At 45.2% G+C, this 27,781-nt stretch overlaps 4 protein-coding genes across 7 annotated transcripts in view; 1 reads left to right on the top strand and 3 right to left on the bottom strand.

Moving 5' to 3' along the window:
* The window catches only part of camk2a (calcium/calmodulin-dependent protein kinase II alpha), a 32,802-nt gene extending 31,494 nt beyond the window's left edge, over positions 1–1,308 (bottom strand). The window contains 1 exon segment of the mRNA XM_044221863.1: positions 1,074–1,308. Coding sequence (XP_044077798.1) covers positions 1,074–1,135 — 62 coding nt within the window. The 5' untranslated portion in view covers positions 1,136–1,308.
* A 280-nt stretch (positions 1,309–1,588) lies between these two features.
* LOC122888024 (basic proline-rich protein-like) lies at positions 1,589–3,538 on the bottom strand. The gene is made up of 2 exons (XM_044221862.1): positions 2,765–3,538; positions 1,589–2,663 (listed from the first exon to the last, which is right to left on the bottom strand). The coding sequence occupies exons 1-2, from the start codon at positions 2,774–2,776 to the stop codon at positions 1,941–1,943; spliced, it is 735 nt and encodes a 244-aa protein (XP_044077797.1). The 5' UTR covers positions 2,777–3,538; the 3' UTR covers positions 1,589–1,940.
* A 3,607-nt stretch (positions 3,539–7,145) lies between these two features.
* On the bottom strand, positions 7,146–10,257 carry sra1 (steroid receptor RNA activator 1). 2 transcript variants are annotated; one of them, XM_044221861.1, is made up of 6 exons: positions 10,012–10,257; positions 9,128–9,229; positions 8,789–8,875; positions 8,529–8,689; positions 8,350–8,458; positions 7,146–8,265 (listed from the first exon to the last, which is right to left on the bottom strand). In XM_044221861.1, exons 1-6 carry the CDS (start codon positions 10,034–10,036, stop codon positions 7,988–7,990), a joined length of 762 nt encoding a protein of 253 aa, XP_044077796.1. In that variant the 5' UTR covers positions 10,037–10,257; the 3' UTR covers positions 7,146–7,987. The 2 variants fall into 2 exon arrangements, with proteins under 2 accessions (XP_044077796.1, XP_044077795.1); XM_044221860.1 differs by having other exon boundaries at positions 9,847–10,046.
* Positions 10,258–12,309: 2,052 nt separating this feature from the next.
* Positions 12,310–27,775, top strand: apbb3 (amyloid beta (A4) precursor protein-binding, family B, member 3). Of its 3 annotated transcripts, none has more exons than XM_044221858.1 (13): positions 12,310–12,700; positions 19,310–19,473; positions 19,599–19,654; positions 19,744–19,792; positions 21,023–21,172; positions 21,422–21,549; positions 23,131–23,136; positions 23,291–23,405; positions 24,168–24,249; positions 24,330–24,413; positions 24,714–24,829; positions 24,925–25,104; positions 25,246–27,775. In XM_044221858.1, the coding sequence occupies exons 1-13, from the start codon at positions 12,634–12,636 to the stop codon at positions 25,504–25,506; spliced, it is 1,458 nt and encodes a 485-aa protein (XP_044077793.1). In that variant the 5' UTR covers positions 12,310–12,633; the 3' UTR covers positions 25,507–27,775. The 3 variants fall into 3 exon arrangements, with proteins under 3 accessions (XP_044077793.1, XP_044077792.1, XP_044077794.1); XM_044221857.1 differs by having other exon boundaries at positions 19,596–19,654; XM_044221859.1 differs by lacking the exon at positions 23,131–23,136 and having other exon boundaries at positions 19,596–19,654.
* The last annotated feature ends 6 nt before the right edge of the window (positions 27,776–27,781 follow it).

The raw sequence follows: 27,781 nt of genomic DNA, 5'->3' as shown, positions 1-27,781 counted from the left end.
AGGCAGGGAGGCTCTAACGAGAGCACTGTCCAGGTGCATTATGGGAAATGTAGGCTCCAGTGTTTTTGGTGTTAAAGCATTTCTCCACCTGCTGCTCAGATTTAATTTGACTACTACTTTATGGACGAGGTTATTGCTCTTAAAGAATACTGTAGTGTGATCAATAAGAATAATATTCATAAAGTATAAATAAATCATATTGATCCCTGGAACTGAGAAAGAAGCTTTCTGTCTGTGTTTCTTATGAAAGCTGCATTCAGCCGCCCACCTTCACATTATGTAAGAGACCTGGCATTGTGTGTGTGTGTGTGTGTGTGTGTGTGTGTGTGTGTGTGTGTGTGTGTGTGGGCGGTGAGTGGGATGGGGTCAGAAAGGTGATACACTCATCCATCCATCTATCTGTCATTACTGATCAGAGACTGATCAGCAACTCAATCAATAATATAATAATGTATAAATGATCTAGATCACGTAAACCCGACTGATTTAAGTGATTAATACGTCTTTTTAATCTTGTTGTATTAGCAATTATTAAGAGTAAGAACTTAAAATATCTACGTAATATTTATAGTTTCTACAGAAATAAACTATAAAAAAGACATTTTATAAAAAATATTATAAATTAAAACAACTAGAAAAGCATTAAAAGTTGTAATTTACTACTAAGAATCATAATAATTGATTGAAATATATACAGAAAATACTGTTAAAGTCCAAATTGTAATATGTTTAATAGAAATTAAATAAAATATTATAAAACATCTAAATAAATATATAAAAATGTTCATAGATAAATAATAAGAAAAATATGCAAATATATTGAAAATCATGTAGAAAATATTAATGTAATATTACATTTCAGTTATAAGTTTTAATAAAAATGATAACAAAGCTAAATATAAAAGACCGCGCTACAAATTAAAATATAAGAATAATTAAAACTAGGATAATAAATCAGATTCATAACAACGAGACATATTGATTACCATCAATGATAACAATATTTCTGATTGTCGCTCAATAATTCAGTGTTAGAAACTGACGATGATGATGGTGGTGATGATGATACTTACTTGCCCAGCTCCTCGTACAGCTGATACTCTTCGGTGAAACGAGTGCAGATGACCGTTGCCATGGTGACCCGGCGGGGCGAGGGTCAGGGGGCTCCCTTCCCGTCTTCCTCTGAGGATGATGATGATGATGGTGGTGGTGATGAAGGCCAAGAGTTCGACCCGTCTGTCTGTCTGAAGGATGGAGGAGAGAAGAAACAGAGAGAGAAGAAACAGAGGAAGTAGAGAGATGGAGAGAGAACGAGAGAGAGTTTTAGTTCTGGACAGAGGAGGAAGAGGAGGAGGAGGAGGAGGAGGAGGAGGAAGAAGAGGAAGAAGAAGATGGAGGGATGATGGAGAGAGCAGTGAGGAGAGCTGCGTCCCTCGGTCTCTCTATCCTGATCTGTGGCAGAGAGAGAGAGTGACGCTTTAAGATGCTCCACCTGCCCGCCCACTCTCCCCCGTCAGCCAATCACAGACCAGGACACACACACACACACACACACACACACACACACACACACGGTCGCCATGGTAACTGCATCCTCTCTGTCTGTGCTGGAAAGTAAGACTGCAAACACAGCCAGCTCAGAGATTATTCAGGAAACTGCAAAACTACAAATATTACTGCTGCAACTACCGAGGCTACTGCTAAAACTGGTGTGCTACCATGGAGGACTACCATGGAGGACTACCATGGAGGACTACCATGGAGGACTACCATGGAGGACTACCTGGCCCAGGTTTGTGGTCATTTGATGAAACAACTTTATTTAGGAGACTGCAGCATGTGAGCACAACACTGATCTAAAGTAATGAAGGTTGGAACTGGATGTGGACGCAGGACCCGGTCGAGGTTTTACTTTAATGGTGCAAGTTTCCAAACTAAATCTACTCCAAGTAATCATGTGACCAAAAAGCATTTGGCACAATGAATGTCCCTGGAGGTCTGGGCCCTTGAAGGTCTGGGCTCTGGAGGTCTGGGCCCCTGGAGGTCTGGGCTCTTGAAGGTCTGGGCCCTTGAAGGTCTGGGCCCCTGGAGGTCTGGGCCCTGGAGGTCTGGGCCCTTGAAGGTCTGGGCCCCTGGAGGTCTGGGCCCCTGGAGGTCTGGGCCCTGGAGGTCTGGGCCCTGGAGGTCTGGGCCCCTGGAGGTCTGGGCTCTTGAAGGTCTGGGCCCTGGAGGTCTGGGCCCCTGGAGGTCTGGGCCCCTGGAGGTCTGGGCCCTGGAAGTCTGGGCCCTTGAAGGTCTGGGCCCTGGAAGTCTGGGCCCTTGAAGGTCTGGGCCCCTGGAGGTCTGGGCTCTTGAAGGTCTGGGCCCCTGGAGGTCTGGGCCCTGGAGGTCTGGGCCCTTGAAGGTCTGGGCCCCTGGAGGTCTGGGCCCCTGGAGGTCTGGGCCCTGGAGGTCTGGGCCCCTGGAGGTCTGGGCCCTGGAGGTCTGGGCCCCTGGAGGTCTGGGCTCTTGAAGGTCTGGGCCCCTGGAGGTCTGGGCCCTGGAGGTCTGGGCCCCTGGAGGTCTGGGCTCTTGAAGGTCTGGGCCCCTGGAGGTCTGGGCCTTGGAGGTCTGGGCCCCTGGAGGTCTGGGCCCTGGGGCAGTTCGCCCCTGTTGCTGGTATTCTGGGTCACAGCAAATGTGTATTTTGTCATTTAGTTTGGAGGACTTGTGTAATTTGACAAACACGTATTAGAAGGCGGACGGAAAAATAATCTGCACCTACTTTGATTATCATTTAACTTTTAAGTCTTTTTTTTGGCTAAAATCCACTGGTTCTGTCTCCTCACGTGGTTTTCTTTGGTAATTTGAATCTCTTTGGGTTGTGGACCGACAAACGAGACGTCTGAAGACGATCGATCAAACAATCGCTCAGTGAATTGATGATGAAGCTAATTGTTGGCAGCTGATTGGTTCGGGACGGACCTCGCTCTTCTTTTTCTTTCTGTCTGTTTTTAGGTTTGTTCGTCTCCGCGGGGACGAGTCTCTGTCTTTCTGTCACTCATTTTTTCTGCTTGGTTTCCTCTTTTCGAGCCTCCTCCTCCTCCTCCTCCTCCTCCTCTCTCCAGGGAGGAAGAGGAGGAAGAGGAGGAAGAGGAGGAGGAGGAGGCGTGAGGCGGAGCTGGCCGGTCAGCAGAGTTCAGACCGTCTCGTCTGTGCAGCTGAAGAAGCTGCTGCAATCAAACTTCCAATAATAAACTGCAACATCAAAGACAAAGTTCGAGTCTTGAACTGGCGGCGCCCCCTGCAGGCTGCAGAGTTCACTACAGACATGAACAAACAAGGATTCACTCAGTAGCTGTTCTGGAGCTTTCAATCATGTCACATGATCTTCATCAGCAGGTGGACTTTGTCCTGGACTTTCAGATCAGTTCACTTTCCTTTAAGGTCTTTTAAAAGTAACAGTTCACAGATCAGAAGTTAAAGGCAGCACTGGCAGCACTGGGAGCACTGGGAGCACTGAGAGCACTGAGAGCACTGGCAGCACTGAGAGCACTGGGAGCACTGGCAGCACTGGCAGCACTGGGAGCACTGGGAGCACTGAGAGCACTGGGAGCACTGGCAGCACTGGCAGCACTGAGAGCACTGAGAGCACTGGCAGCACTGGCAGCACTGGCAGCACTGGGAGCACTGGGAGCACTGGCAGCACTGGGAGCACTGGGAGCACTGAGAGCACTGGCAGCACTGAGAGCACTGGGAGCACTGGCAGCACTGGCAGCACTGAGAGCACTGAGAGCACTGGCAGCACTGGGAGCACTGGCAGCACTGGCAGCACTGAGAGCACTGGGAGCACTGGCAGCACTGGCAGCACTGGGAGCACTGAGAGCACTGAGAGCACTGGGAGCACTGAGAGCACTGGGAGCACTGGCAGCACTGGCAGCACTGAGAGCACTGAGAGCACTGGCAGCACTGGCAGCACTGGGAGCACTGGGAGCACTGAGAGCACTGGGAGCACTGGCAGCACTGGCAGCACTGAGAGCACTGAGAGCACTGGCAGCACTGGCAGCACTGGCAGCACTGGGAGCACTGGGAGCACTGGCAGCACTGGGAGCACTGGGAGCACTGAGAGCACTGGCAGCACTGAGAGCACTGAGAGCACTGGCAGCACTGGCGGCACTGAGAGCACTGGCAGCACTGGGAGCACTGGCAGCACTGGCAGCACTGAGAGCACTGGGAGCACTGGCAGCACTGGGAGCACTGGGAGCACTGGGGGCACTGGCAGCACTGGGAGCACTGGCAGCACTGAGAGCACTGGGAGCACTGGCAGCACTGGGAGCACTGGGAGCACTGGGAGCACTGGGGGCACTGGCAGCACTGGGAGCACTGGCAGCACTGAGAGCACTGGGAGCACTGGCAGCACTGAGAGCACTGGGAGCACTGGCAGCACTGGGAGCACTGGGGGCACTGGGAGCACTAGGAGGACTGGGAGCACTGAGAGCACTGGGAGGACTGGGAGCACTGGCAGCACTGGGAGCACTGGGAGCACTGGGGGCACTGGGAGCACTAGGAGGACTGGGAGCACTGAGAGCACTGGGAGGACTGGGAGCACTGGCAGCACTGGGAGCACTGGGAGCACTGGGAGCACTGGGCTGGTTAGATCTGCAGCAGAGATCAACACCAGCACAACAGGAGGACAGCAGCTCCTTAAAAGTGTAAAAGTGTCGCTCAGAAACAGGAGCGGGTCCAACGAGGTCCGGGGTCTCCGGTCCGTCTGATGGAACATGAACCAGCCGCAGATCTTAATGAAGTGGTGCTGATCTGCGTCGGTGCTGCAGTGATGCAGTGATGAAGTGATGAAGTGGTGAAGTGATGAAGTGGTGAAGTGATGAAGTGATGAAGTGATGAAGTGATGAAGTGGTGAAGTGATGAAGTGATGAAGTGATGCAGTGATGAAGTGGTGAAGTGATGAAGTGGTGAAGTGATGAAGTGATGAAGTGGTGAAGTGATGAAGTGATGAAGTGATGAAGTGATGAAGTGATGAAGTGATGAAGTGATGAAGTGATGAAGTGATGAAGTGATGAAGTGGTGAAGTGATGAAGTGATGCAGTGATGCAGTGGTGAAGTGGTGAAGTGGTGAAGTGATGAAGTGATGCAGTGGTGAAGTGGTGAAGTGATGAAGTGATGCAGTGATGCAGTGGTGAAGTGATGAAGTGATGAAGTGGTGAAGTGATGCAGTGATGCAGTGATGAAGTGGTGAAGTGATGAAGTGATGCAGTGATGCAGTGGTGAAGTGGTGAAGTGATGAAGTGATGCAGTGATGCAGTGATGAAGTGGTGAAGTGATGCAGTGGTGAAGTGGTGAAGTGATGAAGTGATGAAGTGGTGAAGTGATGAAGTGGTGAAGTGATGAAGTGATGCAGTGATGCAGTGATGAAGTGGTGAAGTGGTGAAGTGATGAAGTGGTGAAGTGATGAAGTGATGCAGTGATGAAGTGGTGAAGTGATGAAGTGGTGAAGTGATGAAGTGATGCAGTGATGAAGTGGTGAAGTGATGAAGTGGTGAAGTGATGAAGTGATGCAGTGATGCAGTGATGAAGTGATGAAGTGATGCAGTGATGAAGTGGTGAAGTGGTGAAGTGATGAAGTGGTGAAGTGGATGAAGTGGTGAAGTGATGCGCTGACTCACTACAGAAACCGTCAAACATCTGCAGGTGACCTCATCAGCAACAGCTGTTCTGTCCATATCAACAAAGACGTCTGAAGCCTGCTCTTAAATGTGGAGCTGGTCCAGAACCCAAACTGGGACCTGGTTCCACAGGAGAGGAGCTTGATACCTGAAGGCTCTGGCTCCCGGTCTACTTTTGGAGACTCTAGGAACCACCAGTAACCCTGCATCCTGGGAGCGCAGTGCTCTAGTCGGGTAATAAGGTATTATGAGCTCTTTAAGATATGATGGTGCCTGACCATTAAGAGCTTTGTAGGTGAGGAGAAGGATTTTAAACTCTATTCTGGATTTTACAGGGAGCCAGTGCAGAGAAGCTAATATTGGAGAGATATGATCTCTTTTCCTGGTTCTTGTCAGTACACGTGCCGCAGCGTTCTGGATCAACTGGAGAGTCTTAAGGGACTTATTCAGGCAGCCTGATAATAAGGAACTGCAGTAGTCCAGCCTAGAAGTAACAAATGCATGGACTAGTTTTTCAGCATCATTTTGAGACAGGATGTGATGTGAAGTTGCGCAGGTGAAAGAAGGCAGTGCTTGAAGTTTGTTTCACTCGAGTGGCTCTGATGGCCGCCCCCCCGGAGTCTGGTTCTGCTCGAGGTTTCTGCCTCTTAAAGGAGGTTCTTCCTTGCCGCTGTGGCCAAGTGCTCATGGTGGGATCTGTTGGGTCTCTGTAAATAATATTACAAAGAGTTCGGTCTGAACCTGCTCTGTAGGAAAAGTGCAGGGAGGTAACTTCTGTTGTGAACTGGTGATACATAAATAAAATTTAAATTAGTTTCACATTAAAAACATCTTGTGAATCTTTGAGGATCCTGATGCAGCAGCTGCCACTTCTTCGCTCATTCATCTGTTCGTGCCTGAATTTTATCCGACAACGTTGTTAAAAGGAAAATGGAAATAAGGTTTTCAAAGAATAGCTTTATGTTTATTCACGTCAGTGGGTCACTTCTGCCACTGTGCAGATGAACCAAGATCAGGTCAGCTCACTTTGGACCAGGTTACAAACATGTGACTAACCACACTGACTGTAAACACACTAGTGGACGTCAAACCATCAGCGGGAGGAGGAGTGAATAAACATGCATCATCCTGCGCTGCCTCCTGCTGGTCACACCTCAACACTGCAGACACCTGTAATATAATGATCCAGTTATGGAACCAGTTAGCCGACAGCAAGATATTTGTCTGGATGAGTAATAAAAACACGCACACGGTTCTCTGGTTTGGTGTTTTTAATCATGAAAAGATCAATTTTCTTAGCTGAGAGCTGATCAGCTGATCAGCTGATCAGAGATCTTTGTGTTCCCAGTCCAGGTCTGCTGGTCCTTTACTGCTGAAACTGGTTCGTCAGTCTGGAGAAATAAAAATCGATTTGTTTTCCATCGAGTTTAGTGAGATGAGAGCAGATCCAGAGCTGGTGAACGTGGAATAAGACTTCAACAGTTCGTGTGAGAAATAAGCTTTTAATCAGGTTTAACTGCAGATCATTTTTCACAAATATGTTATTTTGGTTTTGTATACGTGTAACTGGAAGACGGATGTTTGTAAAATAGTGATGTCTTGTAATCCCATCCTACCGCTGACTAACTAACTAACTAACTAACTAACTAACTAACCCGCTGAACGATGACCATGAATTAACTTGAATGAAGTTAAAATAAATGAATTGAGTTTCTATTTGAGTGGAAAAGTTTCAAAAGTACCAAAACAAATCACTTATGATTCATCTCCGTGTTATTTCTACATTAACGCTCTCGGGATCTTCTTCTTCTGTTATTCTGAGACACTTCCTGTAAGTCATCTGCGGCGAGGCCGAGGCTTCCTGCTTCTAAAACACTCGGAGGATCGAAGACGTTCCGACGTCGAAAAGGACAGAAGAAGAGATTTATTCCCACATTTATTTCGTCTTCCAACGCGGTCGCCGCCTTTAAACGGAGGTTCACCGTTAATGCACAAAGCTGTGCTGCGATTGGTGGAAATATCAGCTGAGAGCTCAGGAACAGGTCGGAGATTAAAGGGTCGAGGCCGGCTGCTCGGCTGGTCTGGGTAGTTTCTGAGTCCAGAGTGAAGAATTTAGATTCTAGAGACCAGAGTCCGCCCCCCCCAGACAAAATCAAAACAACTGCACCCTCCAACACCACCGACCCCCCACCTGCTCCTGAGGATCTGACCTTTGACCCCTGAAGTGTGAATAAGAATGTGAGGACAGCAGACATCAGATCCTGGTTTTGGTTAAAAGAGTCAAAGTTTGCCGAGAGCACAAAGAAACTGCAGGATCAACAGAGTCAGGACTGGGAGACTGGGTCCTGGACCGGTTCTGCAGGGTCCTGGACCGGTCCTGCAGGCTCCTGGACCGGTTCTGCAGGCTCCTGGACCAGTCCTGCTGGTTCCTGGACTGGTTCTGCAGGTTTCTGAAGTGGTTCTAAGAGTTCTGGACTCAGTTTTCGGGTCTCGGCGATGAGTCGTTTGACGCCGACCATCCATTGGCTGACTTCGGTCACATGATCGACCATCAGAGAGCGATGGATCTCATCAGCGGAGTCCCAGCGACCGGACTGTAACTCTGAGAGACAGACAGGAAGACAGGTAAGGGTTCAGACAGGTGTTCAGGTAGACAGACAGGCAGGTATGTAACGAGACAGGTTACCCAGAGACAGGGCGTCCATGCGTCTCCTGACAGGTAGGCTCAGTCTACCGGACCTCCAGCTGTCCTCCAGGAGGCGGAGCCTCTTTGCCACGTCATTACACACCTGATCCTGCACACAGAGGTCAAAGGTCACACAGCCAACCAGAGCAGAACAGCACGTCCGACTGCAGGAAACTCACTTTAACAGTCCGTCTGCAGGCAGCGAGCGCTCGGCTCAACACCAACACCACGCCCTCTACAGCAGGCTCACTCTCTGATTGGCTGCTCTCGGCCTCTCTCTGACTTCTCATTGGTCCCAGAGGGGGAGGGGGCGTGGCCACACCGCCAGGAGGAGGACGAGCTGCGAGGAGGAGATGAGGAGTTCAGAGACATTTAAGAATTTAAAAAAACACAACATGAGATTAGGTTCTGCACCCCTTCCTCTTCTGCTGCCTCTTACCTGGGTGTAAAGGGGGCGGGGCTACTCCACTTGGAGGTGGGGCCATATTACTGGAGGAGGGAGGAGTCATGGGTGGGGCTCCTGCGTCTGAGGAGCAATCAGAGACAAGATGTTTGAGAGTTTGACAATGACGAGGTTTTTACCATCGTGCATCATGGAGAGACTGCAGGGACCGCGTCAGCTGACCAATCAGCTGCCTGCAGGTGTGAAAGGAGGCGGGGTTTGAACTCAAGCATGTATGATCATGTGAGGTCAGGTCGTATTGGACTTGATCACATTCAGTATCATCAGCAAACAACGGACCGCGTGAACTCCGAGTCCCTGCAACTGTTTTCTTACCTGGAGCTGCTCTCTTGTTCAGGAGGTTCCTCTGTGGTCCGCGGGCCATCTGAAGGCCGTATGAGAACTGAGGGGGGTCGTTCCAGCCCCGCTCCTGGTTACCTGGGCAACGCAGACAGAGACAGGGTTATCTCTGAGCCAGTAGCCGATTGCTGGTGTGGCAGCGAATCGTCACGCGTGTGAAACTTTTCACATCCCGGATTTTAATAGTTTGTAAATGAGACACATTAGGACAGCTGTGATGGCAGGACGTGTAGTTCACTAACATCACCTGTCCACATCACCTGTCCACATCTGGGTCACAGAACCGGGTGTAGCAGCAGGACGGGCTCCATCAGCTGCCATTTAAATGGCACGTGAGTCACACCAAACTCAATTGAATATTTGGTGCCTTTTCAATCGGGACAACATGACTTGGCACATTTGGGAATCGGCAGGTTCTGCCACTAAATGCAGCATTTGATGAACAAACACACTTCAGTTCGGCAGAATCTTCTGTTGTAACGTTAGAGTTTATTTACACCGCCACATAACATCCACGTACCTGCTATAATGCTATTTATCCTTGAGTAAATCGGGATTTTCCCCTAAATAATTACTGTTTGGTGAATTATTCGCATGCCGAACTAAATACAACACAAAGGTAATTCTTAAATACAATAATTAATGTTTACAGAGTTGTAATTATTGCCTAGAGGTTTATGGGAACATTAACTTGCCAGATTTTTTAACGCAGTTCGTCGAATACGACATTTCTCTCATTCCTGGGATCAAACCAGCCGAACTTCCGTGCGAGCCGTTAGCCTTACCTGACAGAAACTACTTCAAGACTTTATTATCAGTATTAACTTTATTTATCACCGTCAGGATCTGGACCCGCTCACCTGGTTTAACGTACATGTCCTCCATGTTGGACTCCACCGTGTCAAATAACCGGAGCTGCTTCTTCCCGGTGAGGAAGCTAAGCTAACGGCTAAGCTAACCTCCGGAGTTAAAACAACATTAAAGGTTTTATGTAAGTTTGGTTTAAACTAAGATTGAAGCAAACAGACGCGCAGCTGCGTGTGTGTGCGGTTTTATAAGGTTTTATATGTTTGAGCTACTTCCGCGTCACTGCGCTGAACACGAACTTCCGCTCAGGATTTCAAAATAAGAGCCGTTGAGCTCAACGCATTTCAAACTTGTTTTTATTAGATTTTTAATTTTACATGGATTATGTTGTATGTGCTACATTTTCGTCTCTTTTCATTTATTTATCTTATAATTTCTAAACATCATTAATTCTCCGTGGACATTATGCGTGCAGCTCCATATTTCTGTAGAATAACATTAGATATTGTCTATTTTTCTACTGAGGAAATAAAATCTAGATGAGTATTTTTTTTTAAGGTTTGTGTGAAATTTAACATTTTATTTAAGAATTTCATTTTAAATGTTGTAAAATTAAATACAACTGAAGTTTTTATTCTGTCTTCTTTTGTGTGTATTTTGTTATTGTGAGTCATGAGCAGCAGTTGAAGCTACAGAAGCGCAGGTTGACTGTTGAAGCTCGTTAACACCAAATATCAATAAATGTTGCAGCTTAAAATGGCGACCTCAAGGTTTTATTTAATTACATGTATTTTTTAATCAATGAAAGTGTAAACAAGTATTTAAGAAAAATAAATGCATGTGTTTGACAATATGGAGGTTTTCTTTTATAATAATGATAAAAATAATAATAACATATTAAATGTTTGCATGCAGTTATTCTGTGTTGTGTGTGTCATTCTCTACAGTTACAATAAACTTTAGGCTTTTACTTTGCAGCAGAACTGGTCCGACTTCCTGAAATGTTCTTGGGGCTTCACGAGCGCCAACAGTTTCCTGGACACGTGGCCACTGTGTCATACCTACTCTGACGTCATCCAGCGGTAGCTTCAGGTGAAGCATGTTGGGATGACGACATACTTTATGAAATACTTTGATACTATTATTAAAGACATAATTAAAGACATATTACTGTGTGTTTTATATATATATACATACATATATATATATATATATATATATATGTATATATATATGTGTGCTATGTATATAGTGGTGCATGACAGCTGAGTTTTAACATCAGTCTGGTGGACTCGAGTCACATCATGAGTCTCGGATTTGATAACAGTCAGTTTGCAGCAGCCAATCAGGTGGCAGAAGCAGGAGGGAAAGGTGTGTTTGCAGAGCACACCTGCACATGATCACATTCGACATATTCAAAGAGTAACGTAACCTCCTCCGGTGGTTTAACGTCTCACACTGCTGCAGTGACGTTCAGGTGTACTCCGGTACACTGTGACATCACTGCGGTTACACCTGTGACCACGCCCGAACACTCTCAGTGACGCTGTCTGTGGTCGGAGGTGAAGCAGGCCAGAGAGGACACAGAAACACCTTCATCACTTCATGTCTTCTGCTGCTCGTCTCATTTTCGGGTTTTATCTGTGAACAAACGTGATGCTGAAAACCGGATTCGGCTTCACCTTTAGAGGTTCTTACTGTTCTCCAGCAACAACATCCAGTAAGATAAACACGTACATGAAGCACTTTACTCATTCTTGCTCGCATGGCAACAAATAATTAAATGATGATGCAGCCAATACACATAAAACAGCGTTTGTGTGTATTTGGGCTTTAACTAAAGGAAACTGTCACCAATCTGGCAACTTCTCCAAGGATCCAACCCGTTTCACATGCAGGGAGGGGAGCAACGTGGAGCACTATTTCAAATATATATATATATATATATATATATATATATATATATATATATATATATATATATATATATATATATATATGTATATATATGTATATTTTCAGTGTCCCACCAAACCTTAAAAAGAGAGTTTTGTGGGTGTTGGACCATTAACTCTGAAACATGATGGTGTGAGTGAATATCTCCAATGCCCCCAAATATTTATTCTTTCCTCGCATGTTTGTGGTTGCTGTGGAAATGTACGTTTTCTAACGGTGAAGGTCGAGGGAGGAGAGGGAGGGGAGTGATGACATCAGCAGGGGGAGGAGAGGGAGGGGAGTGATGACATCAGCAGGGGGAGGAGAGAGAGAGGGAGTGATGACATCAGCAGGGGGGAGAGAGAGAGAGGAGGGAGGAGGAGGAGGAGGAGGAGGAGGAAAACAGCATCCTTCATCAGACAGAGAGGAGAGAGAGAGGACGAGCGAGAGAGAGGAGGGACGAACGAGAGGAGAGAGAGAGAGGGAGAGAGAAAACGCCGGGACGGAAATAAAATAAAGAAGAAGAAGACTGATGGTGTCGTCTGACGGAGGGACTGACGGAGGGACAAGAGACACCGAGACAGACCGACAGACAGAGAGAGAGAGAGAGACGGGCAGGAGGAGGCTTTAACATCTGTCATCTGGGCCTGTGTGTGTGTGTGTGTGTGTGTGTGTGTGTGTGTGTGTGTGTGTGTGTGAGTGTGTGTGTGTGAGTGGGCGATCAGCTGATTGGACCACACATGTTGGAGGGCGGAGCCATGATGGGCAAGGATTACATGTTGGCCATCCTCATCGTCAACTACGACGGTGAGACACACACACACACACACACACACACACACACACACGTCCCTGTAATCTCACAGGCTTACGAGGACCTTCCTGCAGACCTGCAGTCGCTCTGTTGTTTACATGTTGTGTCTGGTTTATTGAACACCTGCAGACACAAACGTGTAGAAATGAGACGTTGTGGTTTGAACAGGGCTGGATTAACCTGCAGTGCGCCCCATGTGACCCAGTCTGTACCATCACGTCATACCTGTCACCTAAAACATATCTGATTAGCCAATTGATCTTTTGCTAAACCCCTCCCCCGAGCAGCAAGCGTCCAGCTGGTCAGGGTTTGTGTTTCTCCACATGTTGAAGCGGCGCACATGGAGCTGTAGTCAGTGAGATACTCTGGATACAAAGAGGGTTTTTTTACGCTAGCCTTAACACAAGAGCAAACGTATAAGGAATGGATTCAACAATGTGTTTATCTGCTCTAACTTAAACTAACATTAGCAACTCCAGCTAACTAGCTTATTACATGCAGTAGACATTTATGGTGTTTTCAGACAGTGAGTGGTTGCCGCAGCAGCTGCCGCTTGTCGACATTGTTGTTCTGTATTTCTAGTTGAGCCGACCAGCCTGAACACCACAGGTGGCTCAACACACAGCTAAAGGGTTGTAGCTTAACGTAGAGGAAATAGTTAGCAATATAACAAGATTAATAGTTTTGCTAACTAGTATCATGTTGTTTATTGTCTCAGAGCTGATAATCAGACTGTGAAATTTCTCTTCATTGATCTGTCTGTTCTCTGCTGGTGAAGACTTGAATCATTCAGTGAACTCGGATAAGTAAAATCAGCTCCTGTATGTTTCAAAACATCATTTAACTGAGTACTGGGCTTCCAGAGGAACAGGTTATGTTAAAAAAAAAAGCCCGTCCAGGACACTGTGTGGGAGTCGCACCTGGATGATATCAGAGTTTAGACTAATGTTAGCGTCCTGATCTTCATAGGATTTGGGGGAGTTTACACTCCAGCAACTACAGCCAACTTATCGTAGAAAAGGTTTCAGTCGTAGTCGTCTGGACGCTGTTTTCAGAATCAAGACGTTTCGGCTCCCATCCGGAAGTCATTCTCAATTGTGAAAAAATGGGACGGGAACTCAGAAATTTAAGCTACTCTGTGTTGCTTAAGCCCCGCCCTCAGGAAGGAGTCTACCTGAGTGTCTGCTGTTTACCTGCCTAGTTTCACCTGAAACTGACCTTCTTTGTTTCCATAATAGCCCAGTAATCAGTAATCAGGCCTATTGTTTTCTGGCTGCACCTCCCTCATCACTGTTAAGTACCCAATTAGCATGTGATTGGCTTGACCACGGTGTTAATACACTGTGGTAAACATTTGGCAAATTGAATCTCAGAACACCATTTCTACGACTGAAACCTTTTCTACGATGGGACACTCCTGGACGAATGAGGGACTACACCATCTACAGCCAAATTAGCTAAGATAGCATTACCTTTGCCAAACACATCAGTTAGTCCTCATCCTCAAAGTCCTCAGTCCTTTATAATGTTAAAATTTTAAATGTATTGTTTGGAAATAAGAACAAGTATATTAGCTAAGCAGGATTAAGCAGCTTTACACTGCAACACAAGAACAATGCTTTTTCTTTATTTACAAGTCTTCGACATGGATCATCAACTGGTGAAGATGCTGACTTTTTACCTGTTAGCTTTAGCCTCAGTCTGTTAGCATGATATCATTACCTGGGACCTGTTAGCTTTAGCCTCAGTCTGTTAGCATGATATCATTACCTGGGACCTGTTAGTTTTAGCCTCAGTCTGTTAGCATGATATCATTACCTGGGACCTGTTAGCTTTAGCCTCAGTCTGTTAGCATGATATCATTACCTGGGACCTGTTAGCTTTAGCCTCTGTTAGCATGATATCATTACCTGGGACCTGTTAGCTTTAGCCTCAGTCTGTTAGCATGATATCATTACCTGGGACCTGTTAGCTTTAGCCTCTGTTAGCATGATAACATGTATGTAACCATCAAGTGCATATTGAAGACCCTTTTACACGACTAACTTGTTAAAACAAGTTAGCTGAAGACAAAGTTTTCAACGCACTCAACCTTTTGGAAAAAATCAAATCATACATAGACAAAGGGATCTTGGTGGGGGCAGTCTTCCTGGACCTTAAAAAGCATTCAATATCGTAAATCATTGCATTCTTATCTCCAAACTTTCCAAGTACAGTTTCTCTTAAAAAAAAAAACCTGTCATGGTTTGAATCATATCTTCTGAACTGTGAACAATGTGTCATCATCAACAATAAAAAATCCTCTTTTTTAAAGAGCAAAACAGGAATCCCAGGGATCGGCGCTAGGCCCGATACTTTTTAGTTTATACATAAACATTTATACATATACATTCCTGAATCATGTCCTGGGGCTTGTCTCCAGATGTACGCAGAGGATACACTCATATACGCTTATGGAAAAACAGCTATTGCAGTTACAGACCAATTGACAAAGCACCTGGAAGCAATTAGCCCGTTGGCTTGAAAACTCATGTTTGACACTTAATGTCAAAAAAACAGTGTCCATATGTTTTTCCTCTGGAAGACGGCCCACATCAATTGAAATAGATGTTAAGATCAACAACCAGTCAATCAATCAAGTTTCTGAGGTCAAATATCTCGGTCTATCGTTGGACCCTCATATTTCTCAACCTCAACAGCTGTCTCTGCTTATCCACTGATCTGCAAACACGAGAGACAGCGAAAGCAAGAGGTAAGGAGAGGAAGTTGAGCTGCCACAGGAACTGGGATGTACAAGCAGCGAGTGGAGTTTATTTATTTGTTTATTTATTTTTACATGTTTCCCTTGTAGATACAGGCACAAGTGAAATTGTTAAAACTACAGAGAAAACCAAGCAACAAACTAGTAAATAACGTCTGTAGTTGTGCCAGCATTGTATTGAAGTAGAAAACAGATTTTTCTCTGGAAAAAAGTGTTTTTTCAAGGGCAGCGACACCGGAAATAGGACAGTGGCTTGATGGGTCCCGGGGCGGTTCGTCCAGCCACCGTCGGTGTGGGGGTTGGGGATAGAAAATAATAGTGGCAGCTGTTTTGATGCACGCCGTTCGGCGGGTGGTGTATTTTGGTCTTAACATTTGAGGCAGCCAATATATTTGCTCTCAATGATTTTCTCACACCTCAGTTACTGTGTTACCTCATGGTCGCAGGCAAGTTCATCAGTGACTAAACCCCTAGAGAGGTTATACAATCATGCAATAAAAATACTGGACAAAAGGCCAATAAGATCACACCACTGTCACATCATGGAAACCTGAATATGCTAAGTTTTGATAACAACATTGCATTTACATGGCCAGGCTCCTCAGGCTCTCATGGTGAGACCATTACAAGTCTTTGGATTGTCCACTAGGATCACTACTGCAGGGAACTGTAAAGTATCACACTGGAATACCTCCTTTGGCCAGATGTCTTTTTCTATAAAGGGAGCTAACATATGGAATAAGCTGCCTACTGAACTCAAAAAAGACCAACATTGTCAACATTTTAAAAGTAAACTGAAAGAATTTGGATCTCTATGTATACTGTATCTGTCCCAATCAAATAAACATCAAATTAATTAAAATATGTGCTGTGTGATAACAGAAAGGCAGGTTAGCATCAGTAACTAAGGGGGGTTGGGCTTAGAGAACGGTCAGTTACAGCTTTCTGACCCTGTGATAGGTCGTTGAATACCTTCCATCAGTCACATGACCTCACTCTGAAAAAAGGTCCAACAGGACCTCGCTGAGATAGAAGTACAGGGACACATATGGCGGTGCTGTGTCATGAGGAATTGTGGGACAAGAGAAGGACAAAGTCTGTATGTACGAGGTCATAATGACAGAATACACCATCACTGTGTTCACATACAGAGTTTCTACACTGTTCATGTTAAAGGGAGTTGAATGGTGAGTCAGTGGAGCGTAAACAGGACGCCGAAGGACAGACAAACCCTCAGTCCTGCAAACTGCTGTTAAAATGCTTAAATGTGAATCATGTTTGTGTTTAACTGACCTCAGATATGTTTTGAGGGATTCATGGATGGTAAACGTACAAAGTTCAGGACTGAGATGAAAACGAACAAGTTCGTACGATGTGTGGTCCGATCACGTCTGAAGTCTAAAAGTGTTTCTACCTGTTCTGAATGGCCAGAATAAGATTCACACAAATGTGTGTCTGTGCTGTTTGACCATTCAACAAGCTCGTCTGTTGAAGCACACTGACACCTTTAGTTTCTGCACCAAGTCAACGAGTCAAACGTCTCGTAGTTAAAAGTCTTAATTCACCGCTCGGTTACTGTCCAACACAATAAGCTGGTCTGTTTTAACAGCTAACTAGTTTTTTCTGTTGGTCCAGCTGTATTGACCAGTGCCCCCCCCCCCAGTCATATCGTTGTCTCTCAATCAGCCGATTCAGCATATTGTGTCTCTGAGGGTTCATTAATTATTAAAATCCTCTTCAGTTTCTTCTCCTCTTTCCTCTCTTCCTGTACAGCAGTTTGACCTCTGATCAGTCATCCAGCTCCTCCTGTACATTTTGTACCAGGTGGACGATATCACGAACACCGACAAAATAATACAACACTAATGATATAAACTCACAGAATATGATCTTGGAGTTGAGTCGACAGCAAAACAGAAGGACTGTAACCCCCAGTTTGGGGGTCACCCATTACCACTGGCACCACTGTTGCTTTTACTCTCCACATCTTTTCTAGCTCCTCTTTCAGCCTTTGGTATGTTTCGAGCTTCTCGTGTTCCTTCTTCTTGATGCTGCTGTCGCTTGGCATTATTACATCTATCTCCGCTGTCGATCCACACGATGTCTGGTTGGTTAGCCATCATCATCTTTGTTGTTTCATCCTGGACAGTGGTTCTGACTCTCACTCGTCCTCGGCCTCCCTCGTTCCGCTCAGCGTACAGCCTCAGGGTGCTGGATTTGGGGTGAAACCCTCCGTGCATTGTGAGGAGCTTCCTTGTCTTGATATCAGTGGTCTCTGTCTCCTCCTTTGGCCAGTTTATTGGACCAGCGGCGTATCTGATGACTGGCTCAGATCTTGTTCTTCCCATTCAGCTGACTTTTCAGGACCTGCCGTACTCTGCATACACTGGATAGCTCAATGGTGATCGCGGGTTCGATTCCCAATCAGGGCGTGGGCAGTATCCAGGTGGACCCTTAGGCAAGGTTCTTAATGTTACTTGCCTACCTCAGGCATGAGTGAAAGCACAAAAATAAGAGTTAGACTGGCTCAAACGGTACCCGGGTCAATAAGGTCCGCGTCAGGTGCTGGAAAACCAGGGCACCCTGATGAAAAATGGACTAATGGAGCAAGAAATTCATAGACTACAGCACATATACAGTGTATATATATATATATATATATATAAAAATATATACACACAGTCCAATAACTATCAACTGTGAGTGTGTGTGACGGAGTTACTGATTCAAATGAAGTAAAATGTTACAAAAGTTGTAAAGTGTATTAACTGAGCAGTGTCCGGCAGATGACAGTCAACAAGCTCCACCAATCAAATGCTTCTGCTCACTCACACATCTGAGACTGTCAGGGTTGAGGCTGATATGTTTTGGTCTCTTTGTGCAGTGATTACTATCCTGCCATCACTGACTGCAGTGGCAGTGCAGGGTAGAGCCAATATGTGCAGGGGGGCACAGTGTGGGTGGCACTCCCCTCACACTGACTAATAATCTGAATACACAAACATGATAAACATATTTTTAGATTCACTGTGACTTACACTTCCTGGGGATATCATTGTCTCTAATGTCCATCATGAATAAACGTCCGTACATCAGCTGAGACGCCAGAGAAGAAAGCGGCTGCAGAACCTGCCTGAGAATCCTGCTGTTTCTAAGTTTCCTTCAGTCTCACAGTGATCCAGAGACAGCTGTCTGTCCGTCCACGGGTCCACTGCAGACAGGAGCTGCTGACTGCTGGTTCGGCTGCTCTGATGGGACAGTTTGACTGCATGTGAACACAGACAGGCTGAAAATATTGCTGAATGATAAAAAAAGATTTTTAAGGAGAGGAAGGGAGGGGGAGATTGATCTGACAGTATATTTCTGCTGACATGTTATTTTGTATTATTATCAAAAGAGAATCTCAGTTGTGCTAAATTTAACTGACTGACGTCTCCTGACCAATCAGATCGTCTCTCACCACTTCAGACTGTCACCTGATTGGACAAAAGCTGGTTACAGATGTAATGACTGCACCTGCCTGTCCTTAACAACATGTCTCGCGGTCTGTTTCTCTGGTAGACTTTTGGATGATTTGTGAAGTTTTAGGACTTATTACACCTGATACACAACCGATAACAGAAATGTTTTCCAGCAAAAGGACACGTTTCCTGAAGGAAAGTAAACCCAATGCAAAACATTTGTGTGGATTTACATCTAACTAATACATCCGGAGGGCGCTAGTGTTTCATATTGTGGCTGTAATGAACACTGCAGCCTGTAGGGGGCGCCAGCAGGAGCTCTGAGTTATACCTTCATGTTGCTCAGAGGACTGTTGTTGACACTTTATGTATCTTTGCAGACAACATCTGGACAGACCAGAACCTGCTGCTGGATCCAGACCTTCCCTCCGGCTGGAGAACCATCAAAGACTCAACAGGAACCTACTACTGGCACGTTCCCACCGGCGCCACCCAGTGGCAACACCCCCGCCTCAGCGGGACGCCACAGCTGCTCGACACCCAGGTTAGACACTATTTACTTAACCTGGTTAGTCCAAACTAACCCAGTTAGCTCACATTAGCTCAGGTTTTTCTGATGCAGAAGCAGAACTGGAGTTTGTCTTCTTCTGTGGTGTTGTGTCTCAGCAGGAGGAGGCTGGACAGCCGAGCTCCAACAGAGAGACAGACGGCCCACCTGAGGCCAGGTAACACACACACACACACACACACACACACACACACACACACACACAGCGTCCGTACAGGTTAATATGAATTTTGTTTTTTCTCTCAGGTCTTCGTGGCATGAAGATTATCTCACCAACCACGACCCAAACTCCAAGGTAAGACAACAACAACAACAACAACAACAACAACAATAATAATATATTAACTTCTGTCTTTTAAGGTCCTGTTTTAGTGAGATGTACCAAAAGTCTCCACTTTTCTTAAACCCCTTTATTTAGCATTTCTAAACTGTATATAAATTATTAACACTTTTAAAATCACTAAATAATGTAGCTGTAAACATTTATTTATATTTAACACACAGATGTTACACATGTTGCAAATCATTCATTAAATTAACAAACAAATTCACAAAATATAAATGTGTTTAAAACTCACGACGACATGTTGAGCTTCAAGGTTTATTTAAAAACTCTTTAACTCAAGGTCCACTTACTCGATTTTCTTTAAACATAGAAAACAGTCACATCAACAACAAAACTCTACAGATGACATCACACTGTCCACAGGATGATGACCATGCACTCTGACTGAAAGCAGTCGGTCCGAACATCTCCGAAAATGTTGGAGCAAATTTCCAATCAGACGTTATTTTGATAAATCGGCCACATTTTTAAGATCTAAACTCTCTCACCTGAAAAAATATCCAAACTTAATAAAGTGACTTAACAGCAGTAGGATGGAAACAGCTTTGAGTCTGACTCGCTGCTGGTTGACGTGAAATGCATTCTGGGATACTTGGCTACCTCCAGTCCGCACAGTCAGCTGCTAAAGTATCCTGATAAACCAGGTGGAGTGAGACCTCTTCAGGTCATCTGGACTGAACTGGTCTGATGTGACTCTGAATGTGAACTGACTGAGACTGAAGACTGTGATGTCAGAGGAAGTTAAAGATGACATCACGACTGACTGTACCTTGTAAATAAATGATATAATATAATAAAGCGAGAGCAGAGGTCCTCCTGTTAGTCCACTCTATTCTGGTGGTCTAATCTACTCTAATCTCTCTCTCCCCTTGTTTGTGTCTACCTCTCTCTACCACAGTTTTATACAGCATTAATCTGACTTAATCTGTCTGCCTGCCTGCCTGTCTGTCTGCCTGCCTGTCTGTCTGTCTGTGTCCTGGTTTCTCTGTTTGTCACCCAACAACTCACTGACCACTTAATCCCTTCATCTGTCTCACTCTCTTGCCGTCTGTCTCTCTCTCTCCCTGTCTCCACCTGTCTCCCGCTCTCCACCTGTCTTCCTGTCTCCACCTGTTTCCCTGTCTCCACCTGTCTTCCTGTCTCCCACCCTATCTGTCTCCTTACCTGTCTGTCTTTCAGTGTTTTGCTGTGCGGTCTCTGGGCTGGCTGGAGGTGGAGGAGGAGGACCTGTCTCCCGGCCGCAGCAGTCTCGCTGTCAGTAATGTGATCCAGCAGCTGTCTCACTGCTGCAGCCCTGAGCAGAGAGACAGACAAGGGGCCTGGGGGGAGGTGAGACGCCTACTGAACCTGGAACTGCTGAATGTTTTATTTAAGTTTCAACAAAGTTTTAAATCTGTTTAGACTACCAGGATCTGGTTTAAACCTGTTTAGAGTATCAGGATCTGGTTTAAACCTGTTTAGGCTGTCAGGATCTGGTTTAAACCTGTTCAGACTGTTATGATCTGGTGTTTTGTTGTCTACTCTACCTGCCTGTCTGTCTGTGTGTGTTAATATACTGACCTGTCTGTCTGTCTGCAGGGTCGGGAGATGATGCTGGTTCTGAAGAAAGACACTCTGACCCTGTTGGACCCTTTAGACCACACCCCCCTGCACTGTCAGCCAATCATCAACATCCGTGTCTGGGGGGTGGGCTGCAACAACGGCAGGTGAGCCAATCAGAGAGCAGCTGGCTGGGTCTCAGACTGATCTGTGGTCAGTCCTGCAGCCAGAGGAAACGTCTTGGACAGGAGCGGCATCAGATTGTTTAGCTGTCATTAATCATTAAAAACAAGACGGTGTTGTCCCTCATTCGTCCAGCAGTGGTCCATCGTTGAAAAGGTTTCAGTTGTAGTCACCTGGACGCTGTTTTCAGAATCAAGACTTTTCGGCTCCCATCCGGAAGTCATTCTCAATTGTGAAAAATGGTCTGAGAACTCAGAAATTTAAGCTACTCTGTGTTGCTTAAGCCCCGCCCTCAGGGAGGAGTCTACCTGAGTGTCTGCTGTTTATTCTGCCTAGTTTCACCTGAAACTGACCTTCTTTTGTTTCCATGATGGCCCAGTAATTGAATAAACTACATTGCTCACACAAAAACAGAGCAATGTAGTTTATTCTATTCAATGCAGTGAGGAAAACTGCAAAGAACGGTACACAGGTGAGACCAAACAGCCACTTCACAAAAGACTTTATCAGCACAGACGACACGCTAACTCAGGATTGCAGAGCGCCGTGCGTTTGCATCTAAAAGCTACAAACCACACATCTGAAGACAGCGAGGTGAAGAGTCTCAGTAGAGAGAAGAGTTGGTTTGAACGAGTGTGAAAGAAGCCATTTTTGTGAAAAAAGAAAACCCCTCTTTGAACAGAAATGGTGGTCTGAGATTCAATTTGCCCAACGTTTACCCCAGTGTATTAACACCTTGGTCAAGCCAATCATATGATAATCAGGTACTTAACAGTGATGAGGGAGGTGCAGCCAGAAAACAATAGGCCTGATTACTGATTACTGGGCCATCATGGAAACTATTAGGTCAGTTTCAGGTGAAACTAGCTAATCAACAGATACTCAGGTAGACTCCTCCCTGAGGGCGGGGCTTAAGTAACACAGAGTAGCTTAAATTTCTGAGTTCTCAGACCATTTTCACAATTGAGAATGACTTCCGGATGGGAGCCGAAACGTCTTGATTCTGAAAACAGTGTCCAGATGACTACGACTGAAACCTTTTCTACCATTAAATACAATATTAGGAAATTTATTTCAACTGAATTGTTGGATGGATTTAGGATTTAATGCACAGATTTCTAAACCAGTTGCAACCAGTCTTCCACAGAGTTACAGGGGCGTGGCAGCCCAACAGCCCAACGCCCCGCCTTAGCAACAGGCGCTTCTGTGATGTCACAGTACAGCTTTGTGATGTCACTGTATGGCTCAATGGCTCAGTGGGCACCAACTAATTTATTCACCAAATTGAAACAAGCATGTTATGCAACGTCTGTGCAGTTAAGAGGGTTTGATGCTCTGTGTCTCATTTTGGATTTTTTCTCTTTTGAAGGAGCTAAGCTAGCGGTTTCCCCCTGCTTCTAGTCTTTGTGCTAAGCTAGGCTAAACTCTGACAACATCAACTTTGATGTATCTGCATGCTAAGATTTTAAAATCAAACTCACCCTTCAGTTTGTTTCCACTAACACTGCCACTCTCTCTGTTTCTTTAACACGCTTCCCCCTCCCCCGACCCCTCCACCTGGGCAGGGACAGGTAAAACACTCTACCTTTACCTCTTCACACCCAGAGCCACAAACACTCACAGTTACTCTCATCTTCACGACCTCCTGTTTATGTTAGGGTCATTTAATGATCAGGCCACAATAACTTGACCAATCCACTGTGTGCATGTGTGTGTTGCGTTCAGGGACTTTGCCTTCGTGGCGGGCGATAAGGATAGCTGTGTGCTGAAGTGTCACGTGTTTCGCTGTGACGCTCCGGCCAAAGCCATTGCCACGGCGCTGCATGAGATGTGCTCCAAGGTCAGTGGGTCTACGGCTTGGTCCTTAAAATTTACTCTAATGTTTGCCATGTTCACCATCTTAGTTTAGCATGTTAGCATGCTAACATTAGCTAATTAGCAGTAAACACAGAGTCCAGCTGAGGCTGATGGGAACGTCATCAGTTTTGCAGGTATTTGGTCATAAACCATAGTTATTACAGTTCATCCTGAGGGGAACTTGAACATGAAGCACGTTTCATGACAGTCCAACAGCTGCTGAGATGTTTCAGACATTAACATCCATAGAGCCATGAAGCTAATGCGGCTAAAAACGAATGATGAGATATCCTGACTTATAGTCCTCAGTATTTGTCAGTATTGGTCAAGACCAAGAACACTGGGTCCTACATTTCCCATAATGCAACTTGATAGTCTCTTAATTAGACCGTCCCTGCCCCCTAAACAACCACATCTTTCAAACTCCACACCAACAGTTCATAATGCTTCTCTTCAGGCTTTCCGTTAAACTCAAGTCCAGCACAAGATAACCTTGACGACATCACGATGTCAGAGTGATGTCATTGTGCCCAGAATGGCCACTAGATGGCAGCATGAGACCAAGATATTGTTCCATGAAACTATATATTTGTGAGGTCTTCAGCAGGAACCAATGGGCTCGGAGCCGAGAGCCACAGACAGGAAGTCAGATGGTACTGAGAGACGAACTGACATGTTGTTGGTTTGAGAATAACAGCAGACTGATCTTCAACACTGTTGAATAGATGTGTCTGTGTGTCTGTAGATGATGTCAGAGAAGACGTTGATGAGGCCGTCTCGCTCTCTGACAATGGACAGCATCTCACCTGAAGACCTGCCCAGACAAGGTGCTTCGCCTGTTCTCTGACATCACCTGCTGCTCTCTGGTTGGTTCTCTGCTGATTCCTCGTCGTTTGTTGTGTTTCAGTGGAGTTTCTGGAGGCGATGCGGCAGCAGGTCCAGAAGTTTGAGGTCCAGTACATCGGTAACCTGCCGGTGTCCAGAGCGATGGGTAGGATAGAAACACCTGTTACACCTGAACACATTCAGCTCTGTGTTTGGTCACTTCCTCACTGTAACCAAACTCATGGTTAAATCTTTAGTTGTTCATTTGGTAACATTTTATGTTAATGCATTTTAGTTTCTGAACAATTTGTGAATAATTTCAAACGTAGTGTTCATGTTATAGTGTTACCAGTGTTACACCTGCTGTTACCATGGTAACCACCAGGCAGCACTGAAATGTAAAGGATAACTTGAACATGTGCAGACCGCAAACTGTTGGTGTTCGAGTGAAGGTGTGTTTGTGCAGGGATGGAGGTGTTGAACAGAGCGATAGAAAGCATCATGAACTCTACAGACAGAGACGAGTGGGAGCCGGCCGTCATCCACGTCACTGATAACGTCCTGTCTCTGTGGAAGGGAGAGGTACCATCAATACTCAATATCAAACTCTGTTAATCCACCAGGTTAAAGGTCGTCACGGCTCACTCTGTTTCATCTGTCTGATTGGATCCTGACAGGAAGGGGAAGAGCCCTTCTGGGAGTGTCAGGTACGTTTCCTCACCTTTCTGGGCGTCGGCCACGACAGCCACACTTTCGCTGTGATCGTAGATGGCGGCACGCAGCGATTTGAGTGTCACGTGTTCTGGTGTGAACCGGATGCAGGAATCCTCTCGGAGGCGGTCCAGGCTGCATGTATGGTGAGTAATCAAACCTGAACGTTACAGGTACCTTCAATACAATCAGTTCAGGTGCAAATTCAGGGCTTTACCGCAAATTTGGGGCTAATTTTTGGATAAATTAGTAAATTACACACTGACGTGTCGCCTTCTGCTCGTCAGGTTCAGTATCAGAAGTGTCTGGTAGCTCAGACTCCTCCTCCGAGGACCAAGTCGTGGCGTGCGACCCCATCAAAGATCAAACGGGCGAACTCCATGGACAGCGCCGCCTTCCCGCCTCTCACATCCCGTCACCATGGCAGCAGCAGTGGCAGCATGATGATGCCGAGGATAACCAAGGGCAACGGCAGCAGCAGCAATGTGAGGAAGGGGATGATGGCGTTCTTCGAAACTTTCCGGAACAAACAGGCCGCCACCTCCTAATGACGGGGGTGGGACCATCAGAGACAGATGACAGCAGAGACCGCCAATCCTCCAGGACTCAAATGTGTTCGCCAAGACCACGATGGTGTCTCCAGGCCAACGTCTGATTGGCTGAACTCATGTGCGCATGGCTCTGGTGGTCCAACTGGCTGATTCTGCCACCTTCACATCACCAGCGACGCCCCGGAGACCGCAGTCGCCTCGCCTCCTGTTTATTGGACCAGTAATATACCTGTTCGAACTCATGATGTTCGTCTCACCTGTTGCTGAAGCTGCGACACCACTGGTTATCTTAGCGACGATGTTGCTAGCTACCTGACTGCAGGTTTAACAACATGAATGGACCGAACAGGCTGTGAAAGACCAGACCAGCAACAATGAATAACTACTGGACTGCAAACAAGTCGCACATGAAAGATTCGAAGAAGACCGATCAGGGACACGTCCAACAACGCCTCCTCACCACCAACAGACCTATGGAGGATCATTTTACCCAAAACTAAAGGAGAAAACTGAAAATTAACAGAAAAAGTGGCATATAAACTATTATTATATTATACTTCTCAGGATAATCGGGTCATAATTAAATGTTAAAAAGAAAAAGAAGATATTGAAATGACAAAATGAGATTGTGAAATGGTCTTTTGAGTTTATCGTTTGAGGATAGCCGACTAAACTTTAATTAGCAAATAACTTAATACTAATACTACTACTACTAATAATAATCAACCCTTTAACGTGATACTTTCCCAAACCTTCACTGTGATGTGACGATGAGGATTCAGGAGGTTTCGTGTCTGAACCTCTGACCCTGATTTCCCCTTAAATTTCTCCCTAAAAAGACTGAAACGTAGAGATAAGATAGAGAAGAAAAGCATCTTTCCACACTGGATGTCAGTGTCAGATATGTATCCTGTATGTATTCGCTTCAAGCTTCATGTTTAGTGAAATATTAAAGCGTCAGATTTTAAAGCTGCAGTAAGTGATTTTGACCACCAGAGGGAAATACAAACACATGGAAATGAGTCCCAAAATACTGATGTAACGTTTAATAATTTACCTGTTTCTTCTTCCATGTTCATGTCACATGGGATGGCAGGTGGCAAAGTAAAAGGTTACCGTGGTTACAGCTGTTCTCATGCTCCATTACAACGCAACATGGCGTCTGCCAGAGTTCCTAATAAGGAGAGACAAGTTCTCAACAAGTTAACATGTTTATTTATACAGAACATTTTATACACAAAACTACAACCAAGTATCAGGGCCACTGTTAGGAAAACATATCTGAGCACAAAGTCGGAATATTTTGAGAATAAAGTTGGAATATTACAAAAAAGTCATATTTTGAGAAAATATTTGTAATAATTTTCTTGTAATATCATGTCTGTAATACTACAAGAAATGACAGAGAGAAAAGTCAGTGGCCTGATAATGTCATACTATGACTTCTTCTTGTAAAGTTTTTTCTAGAAATGACTAGAAGTGCTTTAGATAGAATACATTAAATAAGACTTAATAACACTAAAGAAAAAAGAAAAGATACATTTTAAAAAGACAAATGAACAGCAAAGAGTTGAGGATGCGTTTGATCGGCAGATGAGGCATTCCTGATCTAAACAGCATTAAAGGAACAGTCCAACAGTATCTGACCTCCCTGCAACAGTGAGAGCTCTTAAACGCCTCCTGAGCCGGTCAGTAAACACAACACAAACAAATCTACATTCATTTCAATTTTATTTTAGAAAAAAAGTAACAACAGTTTGACACTTTGACTTGCAGTTTGCATGTCAGGCACAAATGACAGCATGGAAGGTCATTGAAAATATCCTGGAAAATGATTTCTTGAAGAACTTCTCATTATCAGACGTGTAAACATGTGAACATGTCTGATAGCTTTATGTTACTGAATGTACAGATGGAGGAGATGTTCACAAATATATACCTTACTATAACATATATAATATAAACTGACAGTGAGGGCAGATTGTCCAGCTGCCTCCTGATTGGCCGATGCACCTGTAGATAGAAGCTTTACTGTGTTTAATGTCAGTAGGAAATATCAGTGAGAGGTTTGAGTGTGTTAATACAGCAACAGAAATATATTCATAGTCCAAACTGTCCCAGAAGTCTTAGAGAAACAGTCAGTCTGCAGCAGGATGTGATGAAAACAGCAATAAAACGTTTTCTCTCTTCATGTCTGCTTATCTGCAGTAAAAGAAACCAATGATGTCATGTATAAATGAACTGTCAAATAAACAAATGAACATGTTTTTGG

Source organism: Siniperca chuatsi, linkage group LG14, assembly GCF_020085105.1.
Source record: "Siniperca chuatsi isolate FFG_IHB_CAS linkage group LG14, ASM2008510v1, whole genome shotgun sequence".
Lineage (NCBI taxonomy): Eukaryota > Metazoa > Chordata > Actinopteri > Centrarchiformes > Sinipercidae > Siniperca > Siniperca chuatsi.
The sequence above is the reverse complement of the archived record's forward strand: the minus strand, read 5'-3'. Positions and strand labels throughout refer to the sequence as shown.